This window comes from Sceloporus occidentalis, unplaced genomic scaffold (genome assembly GCF_023333645.1).
Source record: "Sceloporus occidentalis isolate IW3139 unplaced genomic scaffold, rSceOcc1.0.p SCAF_4, whole genome shotgun sequence".
NCBI classification, from domain to species: Eukaryota; Metazoa; Chordata; class Lepidosauria; order Squamata; family Phrynosomatidae; genus Sceloporus; species Sceloporus occidentalis.
In genome coordinates this window covers 21,679,905-21,694,060 of record NW_028316984.1, presented here as the reverse complement: position 1 = coordinate 21,694,060, position 14,156 = coordinate 21,679,905, and the positions used below count along the sequence as shown (strand labels likewise).

The 14,156-nt window shown below is 41.7% G+C and overlaps 1 protein-coding gene across 3 annotated transcripts in view; it reads left to right on the top strand.

The window, feature by feature from the left end:
- Positions 1-14,156, top strand: part of LOC149313594 (cyclin-dependent kinase 15-like) — a 76,690-nt gene that overhangs the window by 26,535 nt on the left and 35,999 nt on the right. For all 3 annotated transcript variants that reach the window (XR_016280844.1, XM_089519397.1, XM_089519396.1), the window contains exon 10: positions 3,901-3,964. Coding sequence is in view for 2 of the 3 variants with exons in the window: in XM_089519397.1 (XP_089375523.1) it covers positions 3,901-3,964 (64 nt within the window). In the remaining variant the exon portion in view is untranslated. The remainder of the gene's footprint in view (positions 1-3,900; positions 3,965-14,156) is intronic.

Genomic DNA, 14,156 nt, shown 5'->3' with positions numbered 1-14,156 from the left:
ACAATATTTCAATCCTTGAAACAATAATAAAATGACAAAACACCATTAAAGCATCCCAAACCTGATCTCATTCTCTCGAAACTATTGGGTTTTATAAAAGCTTAGAAAAAAGGGTAAATCATCTTGAATCGGGTATTCCTGGACATATGCAATAGTAATAGTTTACACAAATAAAATATTAACAATTTATAAGGTGTTGTCCTTTTTTTAAAAAAAATAGTGCACAGGTTAAATCTGTTATTGCTAGAATGGTGCATGTTAACAACATTTAGCTTCTCATTTGTGAGTGCTGAAAAAATGCAGTTCTTACATAAGTTACTGATATTAACTTTACTGTATAAGTAATCTGTGTGAATGACTGTCACAGTGCTCCTATTGCAGGACAGAAGAACCATAGAATCATAGAATTGTAGAGTTGGAAGAGACCACAAGGGCCCTCCAGTTCAACCCCCTGCCATGCAGGAAATCTCAATCAAAGCATCCCTGACAGATGGCCATCCAGCGTCTGCTTAAAGACCTCCAAAGAAGGAGACTCCACTACACTCCAAGGGAGTGTGTTCCACTGTTGAACAGCCCTTACTGTCAAGACATTCTTCCTAATGTTGAGGTGGAATCTCTTTTCCTGGAGCTTGCATCTATTGTTCCAGGTCCTGCTCTCTGGAGCAGCAGAAAACAAGCTTGCTCCCTCCTCAATATGACATCCCTTCAAATATTTAAACAGGGCTATCATATCACCTCTTAACCTTCTTTTCTCCAGGCTAAACATCCCCAGCTCCCTAAGTCGTTCCTCATAAGACACGGTTTCAAGACCCTTCGCCATTTTAGTCACCCTCCTTTGGACACGCTCCAGTTTCTCCATGTCCTTTTTGAATTGTGGTGCCCAGAACTGGACACATTATTCCAGGTGGGGCCTGAACAAAACAGAATATAGTGGCACTATTACTTCTCTTGATCTAGACACTATGCTTTTATTGCTGCAGCCTAAAATCGCATTGGCCTTTTTAGCTGCCGCATCACACTGTTGACTAATAGAATCATAGAATCATAGAATCATAGAATCGTAGAGTTGGAAGAGACCACTAGGGCCATCCAGTCCAACCCCCTGCCATGCAGGAAATCCAATTCAAAGCATCCCTGACAGATGGCCATCCAGCCTCTGTTTAAAGACCTCCAAGGAAGGAGACTCTATCACCCTCCGAGGGAGTGCATTCCACTGTCGAACAGCCCTTACTGTCAGGAAGTTCCTCCTAATGTTCAGGTGGAATCTCTTTTCTTGTAGCTTGCATCCATTGTTCCGGGTCCTGTTCTCTGGAGCAGCAGAAAACAAGCTTGCTCCTCTTCAATATGACATCCTTTCAAATATTTAAACAGGGCTATCATATCACCTCTTAACCTTCTTTTCTCCAGGCTAAACATCCCCAGCTCCCTAAGTCGTTCCTCATAGGGCATGGTTTCCAGACCCTTCACCATTTTTGTCGCCCTCCTTTGGACACGCTCCAGTTTCTCAATGTCCTTTCTGAATTGTGGTGCCCAGAACTGGACACAATATTCTAGGTGGGGCCTGACCAGAGCGGAATACAGTGGCACTATTACTTCTCTTGATCTAGACACTATACTTCTATTGATGTAGCCTAAAATAGCATTGGCCTTTTTAGCTGCCGCATCACACTGTTGACTCATGTTCAACTTGTGGTCTACTTGGACTCCTAGATCCCTTTCACACGTAGTTTCATTCAGCCAGGTGTCACCCATCCTATATCTGTTCATTTCATTTTTCCGCCCTAAGTGCAGTACCTTACATTTCTCTATGTTGAATTTCATTTTGTTAGTTTTGGCCCAGCTTTCTAGTCTATTCAGGTCATTTTGAATTTTGATCCCATCCTCTAGAGTATTACCTATTCCTCCTAATTTGGTGTCATCTGCAGATTTGATGAGTATGCCCCCAATTCTGTCATCCATCTGGTCCTGGAGACTTAAATTCATTTAGATTAACAAGATATTCCTGTACTATCTCTTTACTTATTCTGTGCTGAATTTCCCCTATTCTGCTCCATTATCCTCATGTTGAGCACCCTTGGCCTTTTCTGAGAAGACTGAGGTAAAAAAGGTGTTGAGTAATTCTGCCTTTTCTCTGTCCCCTGTTAGCATTTTGCCATCTTCTCCACACAGTGGCCCTACCATTTCCTTCTTCTTCCTTTTGCTGCAGACATATCCAAAAAAGCCCTTTTTATTGTTCTTAACCTCTCTAGCAAGTTTGAGCTCATCCTGCACTTTAGCTTTTCTGACTTTACCCCTACACATGCTTGCTATTTCTTTGAATTCCTTTTTTGTGATTTCCCCCTTTTTCCATTTCTTACACATGTTCCATTTCAAACTTAGCTCAGTTGAAAGTTCCTTAGTCATCCATCCTGGTTTCTTGACACCTCCCATTTTTCTTTCTCACTTGAGCTGTTTGAAATTGTGCCTTCCCAATGTTTTGTTATAAAAGTCCTACAACTTCGTACACTGGTCATATTGGGTAGAAAGCTAATGGGAATTGTAAGGTAAAGGTTACTTGCCCTATTGGGTTGTGCCCCACAAGGTTAGAAGTGATCAGTGATACAAGCATCTTTCTCATGATTGTTTTCAAGGAGTATTTTAAGTTTCTATTATTTATATTCTTTACTTTACAGAATGAGTGATCCACTGTTCTGCAACAAACTTCACCCCTGAGTTAGAAAGTTTTGCATGATATTGTTGAGTGGATAAGAAGAACTTGCTCCAGTGAAAAAATCTGCCTCATCCTCACTCAACTCTTTCTCTCGATTTTTCTTTTTATAACAAGCTGGCAGCAGGGAAGTGGCGATGTAAACAAGTTTGTTGCTGTGTGCTTTCAAGTTGATCCCGACTTACAGAGAGCCTTTCACAGGGTTTTCTTGGCAAGATTTATTCAGAGGGGGTTTGCCTTTGCTTCCTCTGAGACTGAGAGAATGTCACTTGCCCAAGGTCACCCAGTGGGTTTCCATGACTGAACAGGGATTTGAACCCTTGTCTCCAGAGTTGTAGTGCAATGCTCAGACCACTACACCACCCTCGCTCTCTCATAAACAAGTTTAACCCCTGTTTATGTCAACTGGAATTGCCACACAACATTTCTTTTAAATTGGGGGCGGGGAGGGAGGTTTCACCAAAAAGGAGGGGGAGGGAAAGCATGTCTATTTTTGTGCACTTTTCATTACAAAATATACAAAGCTGAAAGAAGTGATAAGATATATATGAATAATTATTATCACATTCAGAGTTTGTTAGCATACTTTTAAAAGAGAATTGTGTAATTGCCAAGACAAACAGTACACAAAAGTATTTGGTCTTGTATCTTTCATTCAGCTAGGTACCAAAGGTTGCTTGTGGGTATCTCATCTTTATTCACATGGATTTATTTCCTTGAGGACAGAGTGTTAGGGAAGACTCAGACCATCTAATCAAGACAGAGTGTTCTTGAGGCCCAGTCTGTCTTTGAATTGAGCCCTGAATTGTTTTTGAACACCTGTCAGAAGATCCATTTACTATCTATTCCCTTTCATCTCAGAACAGCAGGGGTCTCTCTCACAGCCACAGTGTACAACTTCTGAATGCCTATCATTTGAGCAAGCTACTGTCAAAAGTCACTCATCAGTGCAGTCTTGGTTTCTAGGGCAGCAACATAGGTGTAAATAAGCCTGTGCAGTGATTTTGACAACAGCTGTTACATTGGAAATGGCAGTTGCTTGTGCAGGCACTCAAACACATTTGTGTGCCCACCTCTCCTGGCAAGAAAACATTTCTCGGTCCCTTTTCATGAACGTAATGGAGACTAGTATGTGATTTGCTGCATAAATGGGTTAAGAAGAGGCATTAAATTATGTCTTTTTCTTTATACAGGTACTGGGAGTCCCTACAGAGGAAACATGGCCAGGAGTTTCCACACTTCAGCATTATAAACCAGGTATGATGTTTTTGGCTGCTTCTTCAAATAGTGTACACACTAGAAACGTTCCTTGGGGTTGCTCTTCATATACTTAAAATTCATAGCTGTATCCTAACATTAACAAGAACTTTGACAGAACTTTGAGGTCAAAAACTGCCATCTGGAAAGCCGTTCAATACTGTGAAAGAGCAGGATAAGAACATTATGGATATTAAGAAGGCTGCTGGTGGCCTAAGACTTCAACAGCAACTGATTGCTGAATCTTTTCTCAGGAAATCTCCTTCAAGCCATTCTATCCTTCTCCCCATTCCTGTGTCATTTCTACTCCACTTAGATTCCTGGCTTTCTCTTCCAGTAAAAAACTAGCTATGTAAATGGTGTAGATGGGAGAAGGTTTCTGGGACCAAAGTTTTCTCTTCTTAGACAAATTACTCTTGGCTACAGATGGGCTGCACCTTACAAAATCTGGGAATAAGGTCTTTGGTAGCAGCATGGTAAGTTTGATCAGTAGTGCTTTAAACTGAATCATGGGGTTGTTGGAGATGATAGCTCAAACATCAGTCCAAAGGCATGCTCTAAACATAAGGATGTGAATTCTAGAAGAGACGCTGAGGGAGCAAATGAGATCCACAGGTGAAGAAATGACAGTAAATTAATAGGTAAGAACAATTAAAGCTTCAAATGTCTATATAGCAGTACACAGAGTTTGGGAAATAAACAAGATGAACTTGAAAATCCTAGTACAGGATGGTAAATATGTTTATAGGCATAATGGAGACCTGGTGGAATAACTCTCATGAAGTAGGGTAGAATCTATTTTTTAAAAAATTGATGTGGCAGAAAAGGAAAGGAAGTAGCATTATATGCCAAAGACAAATTCAGTTGTACAAAAATCCATGAGAATGATCAGAATGGACCAGTTGAGAGCAGTTGGGTACAATAAATAGAGAAATAAATAAATGTAACATTGTGGTAGGAGTTACTACAGGCCACCAAACCAAGAAGAGGTAGTGGATGATGCTTTTCAGAAACAAACTTCTGAAATCACAAAGATACAAGAATTAGTAGTTATAGGGAATTCAGTTACCCTTATATCTGCTGGGAGGCTAAGGGCTGAAACAGACGGCCCATTAAAGCCACCTTCTGAGCATCTTGGGAGTGTAGCATTAACACACTGCACACTCTGAAGCTGCCTGGCTGCCCGGATGTGGGCGGCTTCAAGACGCTCCAGCGACATGGCATTTACATGATGCATGCTGCTGGAATATCTTGAAGCCACCCTGGGGCTGTGGTGGGGCTGCCTTTTCCCAACCCAAACAGGAGCCCAAATGTGTTTGTCACAGATCCAATGCATCTTCGGCGGGTGGCAGCTTCAAGCCACTCCTTTCTGGCCATCTGTTTTGGTCTAATCTCCTCTGAGCATAGGCTCTCCAACATATTCCTGACGTGCCTTGCAGATAATTTCTTCTTTCAAAAGGTAGAGGAAGGAACAAGGGGATCAGCAATCCTGGACTTGTTCTTAACCTGTAGGGAGGAGTTGGTCACTGGAATCAAAGTAGTTCAGAGGAAGTGGCCAAGCAGTGTTAAAATTTGCAGTTATGAGACATGGCAAAGAAGATTATAGTCAAACATGGATCTTGGATTTCTGGAAAACTAATTTTAACAATTTGAGGGAATTACTTGGTGGAACCCCATGGCTAGACATGCTAAAGGAAAAATATACCTAGCATTGGTGGGAGTTCTTAAACAATAAGTTGCAAAAAGCATGATCACAAACACTCCCGGGGAAGAAGGAAAATGGGAAACATCTGAAAAAGCCAATGTGGCTGCACAGCAATTCAAGGAATAAGTGAAAAGAAAAAGAAATGAAAATAACAAGGGTTGGATGGCATCCAAGAGATCTGGATGGTTTCTTTCAACTCTATGTTGAATGGAAAGAAAGACAAATCAAGAAAGAGTACAGATGTGTATTCCAAGCTTGCAGGCATAGTGTTGTTGTCTGTCTTTAGCTCATTTCTGACTTATGGCAAGCCTTTGCCTCCCTCTCAGGCTGAAAGAGTGTGACTTGCCCAAGGCAACCCAGTGGCTTTACATGACTGAGCTGAGATTTGAACCCTGTTCTCCAGAGTCATAGTCCAGTGCTCAAACCACTACACCACACTGGCTTCTGGGCATAATATAAGGAAAGCTAGAGCTCAAAATGAGCTAAGACTGGCTAGGCAAGCAAAGATGTTTTTCAGATACATTTGAGTTTGAGAATGACCAAGCAAGTTGAGCAAGGATGGTAAAATGCTAACAGATTCAACTGTCTTTTCTTTCCTAAGCCCACTGTTTTGTTTGATTCCCTTTGGGCTTCTCTCCAACTTATTCTCTCTCTTTCCTTTGTAGAAATCTTCCATTTGTCCTTTCCAAAGCACATCTTGCATCTTGTGCCCCCTTCCTTGAGTGTCCTTCCCTGAGGCCTTTTCTTCCACCCCCTCTGGCTTCCTGCATCCTCTCGCTGCTTGCTGTAGCCTTCAACAACCTCCACTGTGAGCTAAATGTACCCAGTTTCACTTCTTCTGCTCTTTATCTACCATTCCTTTTTCCTCTCAGAACGACAGCCTTCCTGTGCATTAGAGCAGCATAATCTCAACAGCATAGCACAAACCTGGTCTTTAGTGTGTGAGAGAGAGCGCACAAGGCATATCTCTTTATTTTATAGTGCCAGCCAACTCTGTTTTACACTGACAATGGGTTATGTGGTTTTTGGAGAGGAGTCACGAGGTTCCTAAAATCTTCTACCAGTGATTTTAATGTGGGCAAGGTGATGAAGTTTGTATATGTATGTGTGTGTGTGTATGGAGAGATTGAGAGAGAGAGCACAGGCACACATGTGATTTATAAAGCACGTTTCTTTTATTCCCATGCAGACTGGGTGAGAATTCTGTGTCCTGAACTTCAAAGGGCCAGTTGTCTCTTATTTTGATGTGGGCAGATTGAGAAGTACGCTTTGAAAAGCAGCCTTTCTTTCCCCTTTCCTTTCCATTCCTTTCCTCCCCCCCTTTTTTTTGTTTAATGTTTTCTCAGGGGATATCTTTCAGAGCAGTATACCCAAGTGTCAGAGAGGGTGGGGTGGGAAAATGATCAACACCAATCCTCAACCTCTCAGCAGGATCATTCTCTACGAAAAAAATATAAAAGTGAAATATTAAAAACCCTGAAACGTGAAATTCTTCCACCTGCTTATTAGCCGGTGTGTCTTGCTTGCACTTGGAGAGAGGGCAAGATCTGTCTGAAAACCAGGAGAGGCAAGAAGAGCGTGGGAGTGGGGGTGGGAGTGGGGAATGCTTTCAGCCCAAGGTTTACAGGTTTAGTAGAGCATAGTAACATCTCTTCAAAGAAGTGGGTGTTGCTCTGTGACTTGCTCCAAACTGCCCTCTTTTGGCTTCAATGCTTGAAAACTAAACGTCTCTTATTTTCACATGTTGGTCATGATTGACCAAACAATAACCTGAACTTGCTTTGGAAAGGGAAGGAATCTTTCACACAATTAGCAGAGACTCATTAATCAAACTGGCGTGAAATGGGAATGTGCCGCCTCATTCTGCAGATAGAGGGGTGTCTATGCTAACCCGTTGTAGCGGCTGTGGGAGGATGCGGCAGGCTTGTTGTAGTAAATGAACTTGTTGTTAGAGGTACGTATGCTCTATACACTCTAAAACCAAAATGGGGCAGTGAAGTGGTGATAGAGAGAACATTGCCTGCAATAAATTCAATTCCTTTTCTTCCCAACCTCCTTTTTTGTATCCCAAAAGGTATGTTTAGAAAAGAGAGAAGGGTTTCTTATGCTCATTACTTCTCAGAAAGGGGCATTGGTTGGTGCTACAACAGGACAATGATCAGACTCTAATGAAACATTTAAATCAAATAGTTTTTAAAATATCACACACTGTAAGGCTGAAGAAGAATATTGTTTCTGTTTGCTAATGGTGTTACAAGCACTATCCAGTAGGTATCCATAACACTTCCATAATCACTTTCCATGCAATTCCATGGCTTTTTTTTTGTAAAAAAAAAAAGGCATATCTCACTTAGCTCTTTAAACTGATTCTCTGGAATGTCCTCGTACATACATCCAGTTTGCTGCCACTTGTTGTCTCCCTTTAGTTGGCCTGAGCAGTTAAGCAAACCAGAAATGGGTTGGATCCTGGGTTGGTGCTCTCTTAACAGGGTCATTGTTCGTAGGGATCTTATAGCACCTTTGCGACTAACTGAAAGAAAAAAGTTGGTAGCATGTGCTTTCCTAGACTTGAGCCAACTTCCTCAGATGCATGCATGCATCCCCATACGAACCTGCTAGAGTCCTAAGATCTTCAGGAGAGGGCTTTCTCTCAGTCCCACCACAATCCCAGGCTCACCTGGTGAGGACATGAGAGAGCGCCTTCTTGGTGGCTGCTGCTACCCTCTGGAATGCCCTTCCACAGGAAGCGAGGCTGACTCCCTCCCTGCTTGCCTTCTGTCGGCAAGCAAAAATGATCTTATTCAGGCAGACATTTAATGTGTAATCATGGGATGGCTTTTATATGTTTGCTATATAGGGTGGGCATCATGGTTTTATTGTGGTTTTAATGTTTGTAATTTTATATTGTTTTTATGTGATGTTTTAATTGTTTTATTGCAATAAGTTTTTTAAAAGTTTTACTTGTGAGCCACTTTGGCTCTCTTTCTGGGAGTAGGATGGCACAGAAATTAAATAAATAAATAAATAAGTCTAGGAAAGCTTTTGCTACCAATTTCTTCTTTCAGTTAGTCTCAAGGGTGCTACAAGATCCCTTTGCATACTGATTTCCCAAACCTAACATGTCTATAAGTAGCTGAATTGTTGTTTGTTGTTGTGTGCCTTCAAATCACTGCCAACTTATTACTACCCTAACACAACCCAATCATGGGGTTTTCTTGGCAAGATTTGTTCAGAGGGGATTTGCTTTTGCCCTCCTCTGAGGGTGACAATACACTAACCAAGGAAACCTGGGTAGTGAAGAAAAACAGGAAATTAATGGGAAAATAAGTTAAAGTTGGCAGTGGTGTTACTAGGGGGTGTGCAGTGGTGCACACTGGAACAGGTGATACCACCAGAGAGGATGATACCATCACTAAAATGACTGTCTATAAAACAGCTTCCCTCTCCTCCATGCTACCTCCCTTATGCTCAGTATTAGCAGGTGATAGGCTCAAAAGGATCAATGATAGAAGTGCTTCAATTCTTCCCACCCACCCCTTTCTCCAAGCTGAGACCTTTCTGCCTGTTGCGCTCACTGCTTTCCTTCACTGCTGGAGTGAGCTGGGGCTCTGGGTGCACTGTGCTATTTGTCCAGTCCAACAACTGCAGCCAGCAATAGCAGCAGCAGCTACTGCAGTGGGCAGCCACTTCCTTGACCAATAGAGAGAAAGGAGATACTGGTGAGTACCATCACCACCATGTCCTCCCTGGCTGGCCTGTCTCTCTGCCTCTCTTCTTTCCTGTGTAAAGCCTGGTGACCACACTGCTGCTGCCATTTCCTTCTCGGTGTGGGGAGGTAGCTGGAGTCCTAAAATGAAGTTGTAAGAACATGCCCCCCCCAACATTTTTACATAAGCAGGCATCCTTTTCTTTAATGGAGCCGTAGGGTTAAAATATGTTGATGTATAAGCTACTTCTGTGGAGACTGATCTCCTGCCTTAATCAAGAATATTTGACATGTTACCTTCAAATACACAATGCACTGTATCTTTTCACATTTAAGTGTCATATATATTTTGTCTCCCTTCATTGCCTCATGACTTGCTTCTGTAATAGTGCCATTTTCAGACTGTAAGAAAATCAGTACTATTTTAGCAACTTTGTAAGAGCCATTTCCCATGGGAGATCAAGCAGGTTGTTTCAACTGTCAGAGAAAAATATGAATTGGTTATGCATGCACTCGCTATCAGCTTGTACACATGATGAGAAAAACATTTTTAAATTTAAAATATCCAGTTGGAAGCTACACAGTAATGAACAGTTTGCAGCTGGAGTACAGCCAACACAGCTGATTCAGAATCAGCAACTTAATATACGTGCATAGTCTTTCTCAAAGCTTAGAGTTTGCAGTTATCAGATTTATGTCGCAGTCATAAGAGCTTTAGAAATTGCCTTATAATCTTATGAATTAGGAATTTAAGAAAAAGCACATACTATTGGGACACGAAACTGGCCAGAAGCACCCTGGAATCCAAGGGTTCCATCCAAGAGTGACTGGCTTCACCCTCACAGGTGTGCACCAGAAAGTTGGGAGGATAGTCATAACCACTACACAATCTGCATGTACTACTAGATGTCACGCCAACTATACACTGAGAATGCCCCCAGGTGCTTTTAGAGTGTTATCCTACCTTAAACATAAAGCTTTATAGTAGGCCCAAATGAAACAATTTTCTATTTGTTACATTCCCATGTTTTCCTATTATTTCCATCTTTCTTCTTGTCACAGGCACACGAACCTATTCAAGAGGAAAAAATGAAATAGTTTCATAACATCTTTGGATCAGTAGTGCTAGCATGTTCATCTGGTGGTACCTTTCCCTTCATGATTGGGAAAGCTAAGTTAGAACTGTGAAGTCAAAGGCTTTCATGGCCGGCATCCATAGTTTTTTGTGGGTTTTTCGAGCTATGTAGCCATGTTCTAGCAGAGTTTCTTCCTGACGTTTCGCCAGCATCTGTGGCTGGCATCTTCTGAAGATCTTCTGAATACGTCCTCTGGAGTATTAGCTATTCCTCCTAATTTGGTGTCATCTGCAAATTTGATAAGTATGCTCCCAATTCTGTCATCCAGGTCATTGATAAAGATGTTGAATAACACTGGGCCCAGGACAGAGCCCTGTGGGACACCACTAGTCACGTCTCTCCAGGATGAATTTATTTATTTAACATGGGTTAGTGTTTTAATACAGGCTTAACTGCATCAAGGCTGAATTGACCCGGATTAGAACAGTACAACCATAAACAGAGATTTTCAGATTTGCTGCCCTGAAATGTATTTATTGAAATATAACACCAAAGTTTGGACCAGACAAATCATAGAAATCAGCATACTGTCACATTTGCAAAGCCTGCTAGGTTTCCATTTTCCTTTGGAACTGAGGTCAAACATTTTTAATTTTCCTTAATTTTCCTATGGAAAAATATCATGTCCTGTAGTTTATATGCACAAATCTAATTTTTTTCCAGGTTCTCCTTATGGTACAAACAGTAACTAAAATATCGTAACTGAGATTAATTTCAGACATTGGAGGAAAACATAAGTGTAGGAATACAGAGAGAACTTATTATTGCCCTAGGCATTCTGAGTAATATCACTCTTCCTGATGGACAATTTGGATTCAGACCTTTCAAATGGAAACCGAAATTATCTTCTGCAGTATTTTCATGTGTATTTCAATGTGGTATGGGAGACAATTTTCGTTTCTTTTTATGGCGCAAAATCCAAGTGGCTCCCAGGGGAGAGTGAGAATATTCAAAATATGTTGCAAAATACATTGGGCAGTAAAATATCTCCTGTTCACATAGCAAAATCATGATAGCTGGTGAAATGAAGCCACACAGAGCCAGCTTCAGTTGGGAAATCATTTTTTTGAGGTAGTTTGGCATGCAGCCCTGATTATTTTTTAATAGCCTTGCAACAGCATGGTGAAAAGCACAGGTAATGAGCCGCAGATGACTTTAAAGCAAATGACTTATACATAAGGTTGACTGTATGTGAGAGTCTAGACCAAAACTCCCTTTGCCTAACATTTATCACAGAGATGGAGAGCCACAGTTTACTTACCCTTGAATTGTTGACAGGCTTCCCCTAGGAAACTAGTTGTTTGGGAACAGAATACTGGACTAAGTAGGCTCTTTAAAGCCAGAGTAGATAAGCCCTGGAGTCTGCCAGGTCTGCATGTTTTCAGATCCATCGATACCTATAAAAACACAAGCAATAGTTTTGCTTGTGCTTATTCATTTGTTTGGGTGAACTTATTTTGCTGCTCTACAAAGCAGTCCTGAACTGTTAATGCCATTTTTTTCAAAGCTCTCGTGCTGGGTAAGCTTAAATTCTTGCATTAATATACTGCTGTGTTTGTTTCACCATGCTGAAAAGTAAGACATTTAAATCCCCTCTCAATTCCACTCATGTTCCCAAAGGCTAGTGTCTTGATCTTTTCCTGGATATATTAGAAGCAAACAAGTTAGAATTCAGATACCTGGGGTCAAGGATAGGAAAGGATTACAGAGAACAGGACATGGAACTAATTGCTGTTCCAGCAAAAATTAAATTACCCCCTGCTGTGTTGAGGGTATCGGTTGTTTGGTTTAAAACAAGTATCACTTCCAAACAAGTGATCCAGCGCAGTGAATTGATGTGGCTGCAAAGGCTCCCCAACTTGCAAAGGCTGCTTTATCCATTTGAATGGATGTGCACCATGACTCTTGGATACCTGTGTCTGTTAAAGTGAGTCGTTTAGTTTTCATAATATAATAGAATCATAAAATGGGAAGAAACCACAAGAGCCATTCAGTCCAACACCTTGCCATGCTGTTGTTGCTGTTGTGTACCTTCAAGTTATTTCCTACTTATGGCAACCCTAAGGCAAACCTATCGTGGGGTTTTCTTGGCAAGATTTGTTCAGAGGGTTTGCCCAGAGGGCGGGTGTCACCCAGTTGGATGGTACACCTGGAGGGATTGGCATGGCTACTGGGCAGGTGAGAAAGGGCACTTTCCCACTTGCCCAGCAGCTACATCAGACCCAAAACGGCCCTCTGGATGCTGCCACACAGCCCCTCTCAGTAGTATGGCTGCTGGGGGCAGTGGTGCTTTCAGAGTTAAATGTGGTAGCAGCCACAGAAGACTCTGGAGGCTAGGGAGGTGGCGGTCTGGCCAGGTGGGAGGGGGGCAAGGTAGTCCCCCCTGCACTGGGTGACACCAACCCTAGTGACACCACTGGGTTTGCCATTGCTTTCCCTTGAGTCTGAGAGCATGCAACTTGCCAAGGTCACTCACTGGGTTTCATGGCTGAGCAAGGAATTGAACCCTGGTCTCTAGAGTCATAATTCAACACTCAAACCACTACACTATGCTGGCACTCTCCAATTCTGCCTTGCAGGAATACACAATCAAAACACTGTCGACAGATGGCCATCCAGCCTCAAAAATGAATCGATTGATCTGCGTCCTAGTCTCTGGAGCAGCAGAAAACAAGCCTGCTCCTTCTTCCATATGTTGTTGTATGCCTTCATGTCATTTCTGATTTATGGCAACCCTAAGGCAAACTTATCATGAGTTTTCTGGGGCTTGAGCTTTTGGTCCACTAAGATGCCTAGATCCCTCTCACATGCACTGCTGACAAGCCAAGTGTCACCCATCCTATATTTAGAATCGTAGACTCACAGAGTGATTTGTTCATTTCATTTTTACTGCCAAAGTGTTGTATCCTACATTTCTCCCTGTTGAAATTCATTTTGTTAGTTTTGCCCCAGCTTTCTAATCTGTTAAGGTCATTTTGAAATCTGATTTTGTCCTCTGGGGTATTGGGTACCCCTCCTAATTTGGTGTCATCTGCAAATTGATAGGCATATCCTCTTTTTTATCATTCAAGCAATTGATAAAGATGTTAAATAACATTGGGCCCAGAACAGGACTAGTGACATCCCACTAGTTACTTCTCTTCGGGATGAAGAGGCACTGTTGATGAGTACTTTTTGGGTTCAGATGGTTAACCAATTACAAATGCACCTAACAGCAGGAGCATTGTCTCACTTATATTTTACACTACTAGCTGTTCTGTAAGAATATCATGAGGAACTTGGTCAAATTACTGAAATTAAGATATGCTATATCCACATCATTTTCTTCATTTACCAAGCTTGTAACGCCATAAAAAGAAGAAGAGATTATTGTTCTGGCATGATATGTTTTTGAGAAACCTATGCTGACTTTTAGTGACACAGCCTTTCTTTCTAACTGCTTAGATACTCTTTGTTTCATTATCTGCTCTAGAATCTTTCCTGGCATTGATGTCAGGCTGACTGGATGGTAATTATTTTCGTCTTTTTTTTAAGATGGGGACAACATTTGCCCTCCTCCAGTCCACTGGAAGCTCTCCTGTTCTCCAGGAATTCTCAAAGATTATTGCCAATGGTTCTGAGATTATTTCTGCCATTTCTTTTAAT